A 16,863-nucleotide genomic window follows, 5' to 3' on the forward strand; every position below is an offset into this window, starting at 1 on the left:
ATAAAACGTAAATGCCGAACGCTTATTTTGCTACTTCTTCGGACTAGTGAAACGGACTCTTAATCAATAAGCATTTAAATAATTTCAATACATACCTTGGTTAATTTTTAAGAGAATCAAATCAAACTTGCCACAGTTGTCACCAACAATTTACATTTTTTTCAAATATCATTAACTATTCACTCCTCAGCACAAGTCATATATTTTTTTTGAAACCATATTATTACATAGATCAGAGGTCTTGGCTGGATCTTAGAGATAATTATAGTGGTGGAGCATGGTACAAAGAATACAAGGTATGATATTGCGCAGGTTGGTCGCTACGTCACAGGTGATAACAGGCGCTATTGGTCAGCACGCTCCGCGCGCCAGTTCAAATCGTCAAGGTATTGTTATAAACCTGTTTTTTTGTTTATATACGGTCATTGAATTATCGCTAAGCAAGTTACTGTGGAGCAGTGCGTAAGGAGTTGGGCTAGGAAGCGAGAGACCGGAGTTCGAATCTCGGCGGGACATAACTTTTTTTTTTAAATACTGTTGTATTCTATAGTTTATTTTTGTAGTATAAAAGAAAGAACTATTTATTCTGTTATTTTTTAATCTGCGGTATTAATATAAATCGATTGTTGGTACAATACCTCATTTAATATAAAATAATATCTACTTTTTGAAATGTATCGGGCACTAATTGTACCTAAAAGTAATATATTTTTAGTGATATACCATATTGTAAACTATTTAATATTTCAGTCACTTAAAAAGTTAATTTGCATTGAATAATTGCCTACCATTAAAGGAAATTTGAGCTATATAATCCTTGATGGTCATATTCTGGGTATGCAAATACTTCCTCTAAATTTTGGGTTTCGTTCAACCGATTTATTCTCAAAACCTGAAACATCTACATATAAAAAGAAGCACAGGTCACTAATTATAATAGACTTCACCCTTGGAATTACTTCTATCACAATTACAATACATTCATCTGCATTGGCATTTTCTACTTTTCGATGGGAAACTTCAACTTCCCAACATTTTTTAAATGATGTAACAATTCCTCTTGTGGTTACTTTTCCATAGATATCCTCATCTCTGTCCTCATGTGAATTCAGAGGCAATGAACATGAAAATTATTTACCATAAACATCGCAAACTAAAAACCTAATAAACAATTTTATACCGAATATAGAAATAAATTTAGTATTCTTACCTATTATTATCGTCCAAATCCATGTTAATAGATAATTATTTTTAAATATATTTTTGGAACTGCTGGTTTTAGTAATTATTAAATTAAACGAACTAAAAAGTCTTAAAAATAAACAATTCTTAACCATAACCCCAAAAAATGCAGATCTCCTGTCAACTTTCTTTATTTTTTATTTATTCATTATTTTCCTAGTGACGTCACAGGTGGTATGCGCGAACTGAACGAAATTGGAGCCGCTATCGATCATACCTTGTATTCTTTGTACCATGGTGGCGGAGTGGTAGTCATTTAGTCATGTGGTAGGTGGTAGGAAAGACTAAAGACATTATTTTTGGATTAGGTTAAAGGCCCTGTTATGACAGAGCTTCAAAAAAATTATGTTATAGACTCATTTGAGTTGACCCCCACCACGGAAATCTTTAGTAAAAGGCGAAAGATTTATTCGCTCTGATGGGAGTCCAGAGTGACTAGAGCAGTTCAGTTTTCACAGTGTCAATAAGATAAATATTTAAGTTAGGGTGAGATATTCTCTTTAGCGACATCTATCGGAAATATACTAAGTTTACATTAAGGGCCAAAGGGCACAAAACATACCCTTTCCAAAAGGGTCCCTAAAGGCAAATACAGAGACCTTTTTTTCTTTACCTGGGGTAAATTATTTCATTGAAAGCCGAGGGATGCTATCAAATACGTTTAATTTAAACGTATTTGGATGCTATCGTAGCGTCTAATCAGTATAAAGTAACGCTATAGATAAAACTTAAGAAATGTGACAGAATGAAAGATCAATAATTATAACAAGATTGCAGGAATCTACTTCTCGACGTTGCGTTGATGGATTCAAACAGCAAAATAAAATAAGAATACAATAAATTAGTAAGACATGCAGATCATTTTTTAGATAATTTTTTATTTACTCAACATGTCTTTGATAAAAACCATTGCATATACCGATCTGGCCATCGAAACTGCGTGGTTTGAATTTTAACGTGTGACAGTAATGTAGACAGATTAAATGAAAAATCAAATATATTAAAAATCTTTGAATAAGAAGACTAAGGAAGGAGCATAATGCTATCCATGTATTCATGCATGGTGGGCGGAAAAAGCACCATAAAAGCACTCTAGGGTGGGGATCCTTGACAGTTCTGTTTGACGATTCATTTGACACATTTGAATTTGATTTGAAATTTTGTGGATTTGTCAGTCTTTACGGAGCTTATTTTATGTTATTTATTATTTATTCTACTACTGATAGTTGTATAAAGGTAGTAAATCTAGATGGAAATTGTGGCAGAACTTAAATTAACAGTGACACTATCGCGATTTATCGAAAAGACTCTAAAATAGTTGGTTGTGTAGCGTGCGGTAGATCTCGGCAAAAATTGAGTGAAATAATGGAACAACTTTTCGCTAGTAAGTGACTATATATAATATACATACGTGTAGCAAACCGATCATTTATGAAATTCACTTAAATTAACTAAATTATATATTTTCGTCATACTATATTGTTATATTATTATAACATAAGCAAAATCAGAATGGAAAAGATGCATATAACGTCCGCCGGACGTTATCATAACGGCCGGCGGCCGTTAAGTTTCTAAGGTAATCGTAACGTGTGTCACCTGCAACAATGACTATTTATTGTCAGTTGGACTTTTCAAAAATTGGGAAAATAGACCATAGCGAGATGTCGCGAGAAATTCCGTTGGAAATACAGGAGGAAGCGGCTGCGGCTACTCAAAATTATACTTCCGACTATAACCAGAGAGAGATATCAGCAGGAATATGACAATTTTTTGAAGTGGCGGCAGGATAGAAGTATAAACAGCGTAAATGAAGCGGTATTGCTGGCTTATGCTAAAAGAATGTCTGAAATGTATTCTCCTACATCACTGTGGACAAAGATATCCATGCTGAAGCTTGCGTTGAGAGTATATGAAAACATCGACATATCAAGGTAAAAAGCCATTGTATCGGTACTACTGCTTGAGAGCACCAAATCCAAAATTGAGAGTAATATTCAAATTACTCTCGAATGTGTAATTGTGTAAAAATCAAAGTGGATCCAGTACACGTCGCAAAAAAACTACTAGGGTCAACAACAATACGTATATTGGCAAATGATAAAACTTTAAAAACGGTAAATCAAACTGAAATTAAACAAATTCACTGCAGCTTCCCATTAACTTAAAGGTAAACTTGATATATAAAATACCTACAATAAATAGGTGAGAGAGAGAAATAACATTGCCTAACTGAGGCGAGAGTAATATTGCGAGAATTAGCGAAAAAGTGTACAATTCAGAGACTGAATTAATAGGCGTGATGCTGCCTGAGAGGGTTCACGGGCGTCTCTTCGTGACAAAATAGAAAGTTAAGATCTGCCATTCGAACAAGACAAAAAAACACATGGCCGTCAAGGGTGGTATTTTAAGTGTTTTGCAGGTCAATTTAGCGAAGCGTGTGAAAGCATCCCCTTCGTGATCAACTTTCTATTTTGTATACATTAGGTAGTAGGATAATTTTAACATATTTACAAAACTAATACTAGGTGTTCATCAAAATAGTAAAAAACAAATGCGTTTGAATTGTATTCGAACATACTCCCCGCCTTAAAGGCTCTGCCTTTAACCGCAAACAACAGGGTAACTGAGGTATGATGAATCATCAATTGCATTTTTACAATATATCTAAACAATCTAATTTAGCGTACGCGACAAACTTAAATCAAAATTTAAAGGAAACATACTATAAAGAAAATTATTTTATGATTAGGGCTAGTTATCGAGTTTGGGTAGGGGACATAATTTAGTGACGTTTCTTGTTAAAATGCCATTTTTAGATTTTACTTTAACAAGTCTAACATTTCCGTCCTTACTGGGTATAATTTCAAGTACCCTAGCCAGAGGCCAGTCTAGAGGTTTAGTGTTAATTTCCTTTAAGAAAACTATGTCGTTAACTTGAAGGTTTGGTGCGGGGTATAGCCATTTTGGTCGATTCTGGAGAAGATTGAGGTAGTCTTTAGACCATTTGGACCAAAACTGTTGTTGAATTTTTACACATCGTTGCCAGCGATTAAGTCTATTTTCTGAAATATTGGAAAGGTCTTTTTCTGGGAAAGAGGTCAACGAAGTTCCTATCAAGAAATGTCCCGGGGTTAAACAAGTAAAATCTGAGGGGTCAGAGGATAAGGGGAGAAGAGGTCGTGAATTTAATATTGCCTCAATTTGTGTGAGTATTGTATATAACTCCTCAAAAGTAAAATTCTGCTGTCCTGCTAATCGCCTTAAATGATATTTGGTACTTTTGATTCCGGCTTCCCATAAGCCGCCCCAATGGGGAGAATGTGGGGGAATAAACTTCCAGTTTATCTCATTGCATACCAATAAATCATTTATCTGTTCTTGGGTTGACTTAGACTTGAATAGAGTGTAAAATTCTCTGAGTTGGTTTCGTGCACCTAAGAAATTTGTTCCATTGTCACTAAAAATGACATGTGGATTTCCTCGCCTTGAAATGAATCGTTTTAATGAAGCCAAAAATGCTTCTGTAGAGAGACTTGACACCAATTCTATATGTATAGCCTTGGTAACCATGCAAACAAATAATGCTATGTAGCATTTTTCGGTTTTTGAGCGTCTAAGACTCGACGATTTCACAAAAAAGGGGCCACCAAAATCTACACCTGTGCGTGAAAATGGCCGAGAGGGAATGACTCTGTCTTTTGGGAGATCAGCCATCAGCTGTTGATGGTTTTTTATTTTGAATCTACAACATGTCATACATTGCAAGCATTCCTTTTTGATTTCCCTTAATCCATTTAGGGGCCAATATCGGAGGCGAAGATTTGACAAGACAGTTTGAGGACCAGCGTGTCCGAGTCTAATATGCTCTTTAAGTAAGAGTAGTTTGACAACGCGATTTTTTGAGGGCAATAAAATGGGAAATTTTTGATCATATGGGACTAGAGCTTGTGATAATCTTCCTCCTACTCTGATTACATTTTCTCCATCGATAAATGGATTTAATTTTAATATTTGTTTGTCCGATATCTTCCGAGCTGGACTTTTTAACTCGTTTAGTTCTTTTGAGAAATACGTAGACTGAATTGTTTTTATTATGAAAAGTTCAGAGTTTCTTAATTCATCAACAGTGAGAGGTCCAATGAGTTTTTGAGAATTAGCGCGACTATTATTAATAAACCTTAATATAAATGCAATAGATCTTCGTAATTTGGAATAATTGGAAAATCGGTCAAACAGTGTTTCCCAGAAATTATCATTCCTGAGGAGTAAGACAGTACTTTCCTTTCTTTCTTCTTCGTGAGTTGGAGGTACCTTGATATTTAGTGAGTCTAAGTCGAAATCAAAGGTTTGTAGAAACTGTGGTCCATTCCACCAAAGAGAAGAGTTCATTATTTGCTCAGAAGTTGTACCACGAGAGAGGCAGTCAGCAGGATTTTCTGCACCAGGGATGTGCCGCCAAACATAATTATTAGTGAGAGATTGGATCTGCGATATTCGGTTAGCAACAAACACATTGAATCGTGAAGAATCAGCCTTTAGCCATGCTAGAACAATCTCTGAATCTGTCCAAAGATTCACGCTATGAAAATTATACCTATCCTTAAATATGGATTTGACACGACTAATCAAAGTTGAAAGCAATAGAGCACCACAGAGTTCTAATCGGGGTATTGTAACTTCCTTGATTGGAGTTACTCGAGATTTTGAAGTAATTAAGTAGCATGATACAGAATTATCAAGGTAAATAGTTCTCAGGTAGACACAAGATCCAAAGGCCTTGCGACTGGCATCACAAAATCCATGAAGTTCAACAGAAGATATCTGGTTATCGTGGAATATATACCGGGGTATTTTTAAACACTTGAGTTGAGTAATATTTTGAAAATAAGAATTCCATATTGTGAGAAGACTATCGTTCAAATATTCGTCCCAGCCAATCTTTGCCTTCCAAATATCTTGCATGAATATTTTAGCATTAACTATTATAGGGCCAATTAATCCTAATGGATCGAACATTTGCGCGATTTTTGATAAAACATCCCGTTTAGTGGCTGATGTGCAAATTGCAACATCGGGTAGCGATATAGAAAATACGTCAGCTTCTGAATTCCATGAAATACCTAGAACTTTGTTTGAAACTCCTTCTACTTTAATGTCATATGCCTGTACGTCGGAGGATACATTAGAAGAATTAACGATTTTTAAAAGAGAATTCGAATTTGAGCACCACTTGTGCAGCTTGAAATGCGCGCCTTTGCATATTTCGTTCAATTGAAAATACAGGTCTTTTAACTTATCGAGAGTGTCTTGACCACACAAAAGATCATCAACATAGCACTGTGAGAGGATTGTGTCAGCGGCAAGAGGGTATTCTTCCTTATTTAAGAATGCCAGCTCGTTTAGAACACGAGTGGCTAAATATGGAGCGGAGTTAGTACCATAAGTCACTGTTTGCAGCTCAATACATTGAAAATCATGAGCGGGATTACTACGCCAGAGGATATTTTGCAAGTATGTCTGACGTGGGTTCACTCGGACCTGTCTGTACATTTTCTCAATGTCGGCAGTGAGGACGAATTTGAAGCTTCGGAATCTCAGCAAAATATCATAAAGATCAGGTTGAACTGTGTATCCTTTGTACATTGTATCATTTAATGATAATCCTGATGACGATTTCATAGAGCCGTCAAACACTACTCGCAATTTCGTACTTGTGCTTTGTTCGCGGATAACACAGTGGTGGGGTAGAAAATATTTGTTATGGCCGTGAATGTTTTTTAATGAGAGAGGAACGACTTGCGCGTGTCCTAAAGAGAGATATTCATCAATAAAATTTTTATATTCCTGAAATAAATTTGGATTTTTTTCGAATCGCCTTTCTAAATTAAGGAATCGTTTTTTGGCGAGAAAGAATGATTCTCCCAGAGGAAATAATTTTTCAGGAATTTTGAGGGGAAGATTCACTTGAAAAGAACCGTCATTCAAAATAACGGTAGTTTCGCGAAAATTAGTTTCCACAAAGTTATTTTCTGGAGATAAAATTTTCTCCGAGGATTGAGGGCAGTTCTCCATGTTCCAAAATTTTTCCAACAATGAATCAAGAGCAAGATCTGAATTCCGAGCAAGAAGACAGCTGCGGTTGTTGGTGACATCAAATATAGCCTGTGTTGAGAAAGTATCCGGAGGAATTAGGCCAGACAAGAGATATCCAAAGTGTGTTCCAACCAAAGTGAGGGAGTGTTCATTAATTTTTAATAGGTCACCTGATAAAATCTTATAATAAATATCAGCACCAAGTAACATATCTACACAAGCAGGTTGATCAAACTTAGGGTCAGCAAGTTCAATGCCTTGAGGGATCTGCAAGTTACTTTGTTTTACTCGAACTCGAGGACTGACATCAGTAATTTTATTTAAGATGCAACAATTTGCATCGAGAGAGAAATTTCCTATCAACGAGCATAATGTAAGTCGAATTACTTTGCTCGTGTGTTCAATTTTTCCCCCAATTCCTGAAATTTGAACGTTTTGAGTTTCCGGGGTATGATTGAGCATTTCCAACAGTCGTTCAGTGATAATGGATATAGTGCTGCCAGAATCAAGTATGGCTCTGGCAGTAATGGTATGTCCATTTTTGGCAACGATGTTGACAAGGGCTGTTGCCAACAATACTTCGTTATCTTCTTGTGTAAAAACAGTGAGTGTTTGGTGACTATTAGTGGTTTGCTGGGGTAGATCATTGGGGTTTGTTTGGGATGGCTGCTTAGGTTCAGGGGGTTGAGAAGTAGAGTTCATGCCTTGGTTACTCTGACGAGCATTGTTTTGAGAATTGTTCTGTTTGAACCTTTGAGTGGGGTGACTAGCAGAATGCAGCAACGAGTGGTGTCTTTTCTTGCATACTGAGCAAGACAAGAGTGACATGCAGTCACGAATATGATGTTTCGAACCTAAACAGTTTATACATAATTTGTTCTGATAAACAAAATCACTTCTTCGGTTCAAGGGCAATTGAATAAACTGTGAACAAGAGTAAATTCTGTGAGTGGGTAATTTACAAAAAATACAATTAGTGGGCCTAGAGGTTCCAAATTTATTTGAGATATCGTGGGATGAGTGAGTGTGGTGAGAATTAATTTGGCCATTACCACCTGGCTCATTGAATCCTTGAGCAAGGTGAGTAGCCCTATAGAAGCTACTATGGGCAGGGCCTCGAGGGGGACCGGTTTGAGTGTGAGGGGATATTTTGGGTTCTGAGAGGTCTTCCAAAACAGAGCAGCGTGATTCAAGGAAACTGAGTAAGTCATCTAGTTTTGGAAAGGTACCTGATGTAGCCTTTGATATATGTGCCCCTCGCTCAGCAATGTACGCCTTCCGCGTGCCATAATCTAGTTTTTGGGAAAAAATGTAAATGAGTATTAAATCCCATTGGTCTACTGGGATTCCTTGAGTTTTGAGAGAGTCGAGATTTTGTTTTATTTTTACGATAAAATCTCTAATAATATGAGCATTTACCTTAGTGAGAGAGGGTATGTCAACTAAATTCTTAATGTGCGAGAATATTATTGACAATTGATTATCATAACGTTGTTTCAGGGTTTCAATGGCAATATTTAAATTTGAGTCAGTTAATTGTAAAGTGTCAATGAGGTGTAGAGGCTCTCCTGATAGGTATGATTTCAGGTAAATTAACTTTTCTATATTTGAAAGCATATTGTTGTTAACGATAAGCGTATTAAATAATTGGTAGAATGCATTCCAACTAGTGAGGTCTCCATTAAACCGAGGAATATGCAATTGAGGCAGATTAACGTTAGGTTTTTGACCCTGATGATTTGATACGGGTACTGATGCCTGTTGAGTTTGCGATTGAGGCGAGAGCGTTATAATTTTACCCCTTAACTTTGCTCGACATGAGCAATACTTATCATCTATGTCATCCTTGTCTTGGCTGTTGGAATCTATTTCATAATTTGCATATTAACGGCTTCATACAGCGTGAAAGCTTGGGTTAAGCAATCTAACCTAGCTTCAAATTCCAAATAATCGGTTTCTGTGGTTGCGTTTTTATTATACCAATTTATAATTTTCGATATTTTTCCTTTATAAATTCCGCGTTCTTTAACCAAAGCTTCCAAACTTGCAGCCATTTTTTTTTACCAAGGCACGACAACTATTATAAATAAAAAAAACAATTTAGATAGCTCGCTATTACAATAGTTAGAATACCTGTGGGTTAGTGACGTTATATCTAGAAAATTTAGATGACAAAATGACCTACAATAAATTTAGAAACAATTAATTTACTAATCTAGTAGAGAAAGAGTTATTCTGAGTAACTTACTACAATATCAACTTATATGGGAGGCTAGCAGTGTAAATCTAGTGCGAAAATAACAACAATAAAAAAAATGAGGAAAGAGAGCAATATAATATGGTTTATATGATTTTCTTCGGGAGAGAGTCTCTAAAAAAGTTTATAGTCTATCGAGGACGAGATAATAGAGATTGTGGAGAATGGAATCCTGTTGAGACAATTTGCAAGACTACTTGTCTTACCTGGGATACTTCCAGCTTACACCTATCTCTTTTTAGCACACTATCACACACACGCGTTGTAGTCGAGTTACACTGTCACACACTCATCACTTCTTGTAGTTGTTTTAATGTCCAAAATACTGTCACTGTTTGAATTACCCTTTTATTGGAGCACTTCTACTATTGTGAGTTTTTTGTAAACATATACCATCACTTAAGGACCTTTTAAAGATCCGGCTCGAAGGACCAGCTTTTGTATCGGTACTACTGCTTGAGAGCACCAAATCCAAAATTGAGAGTAATATTCAAATTACTCTCGAATGTGTAATTGTGTAAAAATCAAAGTGGATCCAGTACACGTCGCAAAAAAACTACTAGGGTCAACAACAATACGTATATTGGCAAATGATAAAACTTTAAAAACGGTAAATCAAACTGAAATTAAACAAATTCACTGCAGCTTCCCATTAACTTAAAGGTAAACTTGATATATATAAAATACCTACAATAAATAGGTGAGAGAGAAAATAACATTGCCTAACTGAGGCGAGAGTAATGCGAGAATTAGCGAAAAGTGTACAATTCAGAGACTGAATTAATAGGCGTGATGCTGCCTGAGAGGGTTCACGGGCGTCTCTTCGTGACAAAATAGAAAGTTAAGATCTGCCATTCGAACAAGACAAAAAAAAACACATGGCCGTCAAGGGTGGTATTTTAAGTGTTTTGCAGGTCAATTTAGCGAAGCGTGTGAAAGCATCCCTTCGTGATCAACTTTCTATTTTGTATACATTAGGTAGTAGGATAATTTTAACATATTTACAAAACTAATACTAGGTGTTCATCAAAATAGTAAAAAAAACAAATGCGTTTGAATTGTATTCGAACAGCCATTATATTCTTCGATATTTAATCATACTCATCTAAATTATATTTGTTCATAGATTTGGTAAACTGTTCATGTTTCTGAGGCGCAAAAACGAAGGTTATTCACCAAAAAAAGCCAAAGTTCTGTCGGAGAATGACATAAATAATTTTCTACTGGATGCCGATGATTACACCTGGTTACTCGAAAAATTGTATTGGTGCTTGGTATTCTTGGAGCTTGTAGGCGCAGCGAGCTTTGGTCACTCACAGTTGATGATTTCGAAGATTCGAGAAAAATATTCTTGTCTCATTAAGAAATACTAAAATAAAGAAAGATAGGAAATTTCTTATTCCAAAAACGGGCCTTCCGTTTGATGCCTATGGTTTATACAAAAATACATCAACCTGCGTCCTCGTAACTTTGACAATCCAAAATTTTTCATTGGTTACAAGAAAGGCAAGTGTGTTAAGCAAATCGTCGGTATACATACCATCGGGAGCGTACCGCAGAAAATTGCAAAATTTTTGAACTTGGAGAATCCAGAACGTTATACAGGGCATTCATTTCGTAGATCATCAGCAACCATGCTCGCCGAAAATGGTGGTGATTTACTATCGCTAAAGGAGCTAGGAGGATGGGAGTCTTCAAGTGGCAGAAACTTACATAGAAAATCAGTTTCCAAAAGAATGAAAATAACAAATCAACTTTTTCATGATAGCTCCAAAATAATGTGTCTTTGGTGGATACAAATATTTGCCATTCTTCAGTAGCATCATCTTCTTTCTATAAAATCTGTAAATCCCTGGGAAGGATTACAGATTTCTAAGAACAACAAGTGCACTTTTAATTTCCATGTTCATTATCATGAAAAATGAATTTTAGTATAAGACATTATGTATTTTTTATCCTTACTTGTGTTATTGTTCAATAAAATTTGTTATTAAATAGTAGTGTTTATTGCTCTAAAAAATCTGCAGTATGACGAAAATCTAGAACGCAACACGGCCGATAATAACAAATAACGGCCTTGGCTGCTTATGATCCTCGGCTATCGCCTCGGATCACAAACTTCAGCCCGGCCGTTATTTGTTGTTTATCGGCCTTATTACGTTAATAACTATTTCTGGCATTTTAGCTTTTATTTATTACTTGTCAAAGATTAGATGCCAAAGAATTTAGATACGTTAATTTGACTTACCTGCTTCAGTAGCGTATGGGATGTTTGTGTTAATAAATAATTATTATAACTTATTTATTTTTATTAGAATTATATATTTTTATAACAATTTTAATAACTACCAACATTTATTCACAACGTAAAATAAAACAACAAATTATTGAGTCTACCCCATGTCTACCCTACATCATAGTTTTAAATTTTTTAAATAAAATTAGAACGACACTGATAAACCGGAATTTAAGTCGGCCATATTTGAGGCCCATCGCGGTGTACCTAAGATTTTTGATATGCTCCTTCCTTGAACGGCCCACTGTTGTGAACATACATTTAATATGGTTATATGTATATGTATATTCGACAAATTGTATAAAATATTATTTTTACCCTTATTCTACGGCTATGCCTAAAGAATTTAAGGTACGAAAAATACCATCAACATTATTATTCTTCTCAGAAAGATGGGTGATGCAAATAAACAGAACCATTACCTTAAGATGAAATTTGGAAGAAATAGTCATAAATAGTTGCATCATTTTTAGTTTTCCTTTGTAATTCGTTTACTTTCAGACGCGATGTCTGGTTTCTATTTACTTAAGAAATGGTCATGTTTGTCCCTTTGCAAACCTACCTGAAAATATTATTAAGAAATAGTAGGTACGCCCGTGGATTTTCGGAGAGGGCATTCTCATAAAAGCACGGTCACAGAAGGGACCGGGGACATTCATAAAAATTTTCATAGACGTAATACTGCTAAATTTATATTTTGTATTAAAAGTTTAAAAATAAAAAGTAATAACAACTTAGTAAGAATTTAATTATAAAAAAAATAAAGAATAACATTCCCAACAAGTGGTGATACGAGTCAAATAGAGAACTACAACATTTGGTGGCAGCGACTACAAGATTGGTGACGACGGTGGTCCAATCCAGGATCACGACACCACACATTATACGATTTATCGTACTGCAGGTTGTACAACACAAATTTGAGTCGACCGTTTGAACGACATATCGGACGCGCTGTTGTCCACAAACTTAAACTACAACGGGCCACACATTAATACGATTCGTCGTACTACATGTCGTACGACAAGTTGATACAACCGCTGGAACGACAGATCGGATCCGCGTTTATTCACTAACTAAAACTACCATTTGATGTTAATCACCAACAAGTAGTAGTTTTATTTTCCATTCATTTTGAATTCTATTGTAGCATCTGCTTTTATTTCTTTTAATTTTTCCAGTAGGATATCATAACTGGCATTTCTTTTTTGTTTATTTAGGTATTCCTTACTTTTCACATCCCACAAACAAGGTTGATTATGATAAATTTCTATAAACTCCGCTCAAAACTTCTCGTTGCTATCCATTTTTAAGAGATTGTTTAACCATGTGCAACGAAAAATGTAAACGATCTGTCTGCGACACATAGGGTTTGCACACAAACCATCAAATCTCTTGTAGTCATTTCCGGTGAAACAGGAAGTGACCAAAAACAATTAAATACGTCAATCAATCCTAATTTATGTCATATACTAACATACCAAATCTCGTTTCTGGAAAAATAAAAAAGTTATGGGGGTGAGCCACTTTTGAGACGCACCCGGTATAAAAGCTGCCACAAGGAAAAAAGTATGATGGTTAGGTATATGGTATAAGGTACAACAAAAATCTGTCACGCTGTCACCTAAATAAAAGACTCTAAAAACAGAGACTATCAACATTGGCGTAACGCCGGGCCCCCCCTAGGTACTGCTGAGCACCCCCCAATTATGACTCTTGGCTACCTATTAACTTTTATTTGCTTGTGATGTAGTAAAATTACGTTTTCTAGTTTTGTTTAGTTAATATTATTTTGTTGTGTTCAAAAAACGTGTTAATTTTTATTTTTTAGAAAATTTGTAGGTATTTAAGTAATCTACGGGAACACGGTTTGATAACCAAGCCTATAAAATTTATTGGTAGAGAAATTCATGTAAACGTTTTATTCAAAAAATGTGTTTTTTAAATTCTTCATTTTTTAAAAAACAAAAACCTTAGGCCCCCCTGGGTTCAACCCCCCTTAGATAGAGGTATTCAAGAATCAAGAATTACTATACTGTTAGGTTTTTGTTAGGTTTTTGCTAAATACTATTTAACATTATATAGGTCATAAAACTTATTTAGAAATATTTATATGACAAATTTATAATTTATGTCTAATTTATTTGAACTATCCGGACTCTCTTTTCCCATCACTAATAGCAGTAATAACAATTTTTCTTTTTTGAGTCTCTTTAAGCAACTCAGAAAGTTTGAAGTATTCCTTTATCACATTTTAAATGAAGTGATTGTATGAATAAAACTTTGTGAAATCTGAAAAATTTTGAGCTATTGGGAATGTTTGCCCGGTTTTTTTATTATCATAAAATATGAAGGAAATAAAGCAAGTTTCAAAATATTATAGCTGTTGATTCTACCTTTTAAATGAACTTTGAATCATCAAAAATATTAAATTTTAGCCCAGTTATTAAACAATTTGTCCTGTCAATATCAGTCAATGATACGCTTATAAAATCAATCTTCGGAGCGTTAAGACTTGGAGAGAAAATTCAGGGATGTTCCAGGCGAAATATCTCGAAAACCTACGTAGAGTTAAAAATGACAAGGACTATTTCTGGTAGATAATTACCTAAGTTTTATTTTTTATTCCAAAAAAAAGATCTGAAAATTGCATATTCTAGCAGATATTTGCAAAAAATTGATTTTTGGACTATTATGGGCCATTTTTTCGGCCAATGTTGGACGAGCACGGTTTTACAATTTTTTTACCTAAAAATACTCCCCATTAAAAAGTCAAGATCGACAAATTACGCCGAGACTTGGGTTTTTTCGTGTCTATTTACTGGATTAAAAGAATAAAAATATTTTTTATAACTACGTAGGTAAATATTTACATTTTAATTGAAAACTGAATAAATTCATCTTTCCCTACTTTTTAAAAATAATTTGATTCTGAAAAATAATTACGAGATCCCATTAAGGGAGAGCTCATTAAAATAAGTCGACATCGTTAGAACCAAATGCAAATAGCTCCGGTGAAAGAGAAAGATATCATTTTTTCGTCTTTGAATCCGGCGAGAAATTTGCGCAATTTAGAATTAGACGACCTTGTTCCTCATTTTTCATTATGGATTATTAAATATATCGATAATTTAAAATATCGATATCGATATTTTTATATCGATAGGTATTTCAAAATATCGATATTATTGCTCATTAGATTTGATTACATTCTTCGTGGTCCACTGCGACTTTCTTAGATCTATTGTTGTCCTCTTCTAACCCTTAGATTTGGTTTGGTCCAGCCGTATCCTTTAAAAAGGATACGGCTATCCTTTAAAAAGGATACGACTACAGACACATGAAATGTCAAATGAACTTATTTTGATTCCAAAAATACGTAGTAGTTCTATGTCCGCGGAATATTAGGACACCCTGTATATAGATGAGGGGCAGACTTACTAAATGCTTATTGCCAATTTTCGAAGATTTTCATCCAACAGTGGCAAAAGCAAACTACATACACAGAGTTACAATATTACCTCAGAAACGATGTTTTTAATGCATTTTATCCCTATCCTTTCTATGTGCTCTATGTCCTTTAGCGATAGACAAACAGAAGTATGTCCGTAAGATGCTGTGGACGTACTACATTTGTTTGTCATTGCCAGATGAAGTTTTTTTTTTGTACTACAACTTCTCTATTTTTTGAATAACACTACTTAAAATAATGAATGGAACTACGACTGGGAACCATATGTAGTTGGGAATACGGACCGTGGTAGCAGAAAAATAAAGAGAAATTTCACATCTAAAAGACAGTAAGGTTTTTTTAATTTCACCCAAAATGAGTTATTTGGATCATAAATGACCTAAATACAAAATAGTTTCATGGTGTCTGTCTGTCTGTCTGTCCGTCTGTAACACGATAACTCAAAAACCGCTAAACTGATTTTAACCAAATTTTGCACAAAAATACTGTGGCACCCGAGAATCTGGCTATTAGGTTTTGGTGGGGGTGGGGGTTTGGTAAGGGGGTATGGGAGGGGATTAAAAATTTTAAAAAATCGTAACTCCAAAATTACAGTAGCTAGCGAAACGCGGTTTTCAATTTAAGATTAAGAATAATATTTGTAATAACATCAAAATCAGTCAAAATCGCAGTTGAGATAAAAAAAATTGGAAAAATCCCTTTACTTTGAAACTAAAAGAACTGCCTACCAACTTTTTATTAACATATTTTAGTATGGGCGGCTATACGTGCCTCCCGGCGCCAATTTTTTTCAAGTATTATCAAAACAACATTTTTCACATGTAGGTGTACCTACTATTTTTATGATTTTTTATCTATTCTTCAAGTCTACTAGTTTTTCGGTAAGTTTCCTACAAAAAGCGTAGCAGTTTTCCATTGTTTGCCAAAATTCGAAAAAAATGGACAAAACGCATCTAGAAAGTCTGCTGATTAAATGACACAAGTTTTCCTTCAAACGCAACTTCGAATACATAAAAGAGTTAAAATATCTTTTTGATCATTGTATTGATATAAAAATTACATTATTAGGTTGATATTGTACGATCAATAGAAAAAAAACCTATTGTAAAATCACAGTTAGAATGGAACACCATATATCGATATTTTTTCCTGAGGTCCATTCCTTCACTTTCTGCTTATTATACTATCTCATTAGCATAGCGAACAAGTAGATACCTCGGAATTTTTTCTCGTCTATTTAACTTGTTAAACTTTTGTTATTAATTATCTTTTTATATCGATTTCATAATTTTCAAGAACTCGTTAAGTAATTGGTTGAGTGTTATGTCAAGGATTACTAATCGGAAATGCTTATACCTTACAGTTATTTTATTTTAATTGTGGAAAAAACCGTGTGAAAAACAAATGGTTTAGTAACTCTATTGACTATACGCTTGGTGCATTCTCCGCTGGTGCTGCCACAATCGGGGAATCACGTAAACAGCCCACTAAACAAATAAG

General features: G+C 34.8%; 1 protein-coding gene and 1 non-coding gene across 2 annotated transcripts; both read right to left on the reverse strand.

The window, feature by feature from the left end:
• Positions 1-1,556: 1,556 nt before the first annotated feature.
• LOC115876104 lies at positions 1,557-1,677 on the reverse strand. The gene has a single exon (XR_004049096.1). It is a non-coding gene; the product is annotated as a U5 spliceosomal RNA (small nuclear RNA).
• Positions 1,678-3,996: 2,319 nt separating this feature from the next.
• LOC115875763 lies at positions 3,997-8,166 on the reverse strand. Its single transcript, XM_030891268.1, has one exon. The coding sequence runs from the start codon at positions 8,164-8,166 to the stop codon at positions 3,997-3,999; it is 4,170 nt and encodes a 1,389-aa protein (XP_030747128.1).
• Between the last annotated feature and the right edge of the window lie 8,697 nt (positions 8,167-16,863).

Source organism: Sitophilus oryzae, unplaced genomic scaffold, assembly GCF_002938485.1.
Source record: "Sitophilus oryzae breed Bouriz unplaced genomic scaffold, Soryzae_2.0 scaffold_1396_pilon_pilon, whole genome shotgun sequence".
Lineage (NCBI taxonomy): Eukaryota > Metazoa > Arthropoda > Insecta > Coleoptera > Curculionidae > Sitophilus > Sitophilus oryzae.

What these genes read in the sequence shown, in the direction of transcription:
- LOC115875763 (XM_030891268.1), bottom strand. Translation starts at nt 8,166, where the DNA reads ATGTCACTCTTGTCTTGCTCAGTATGCAAGAAAAGACACCACTCGTTG.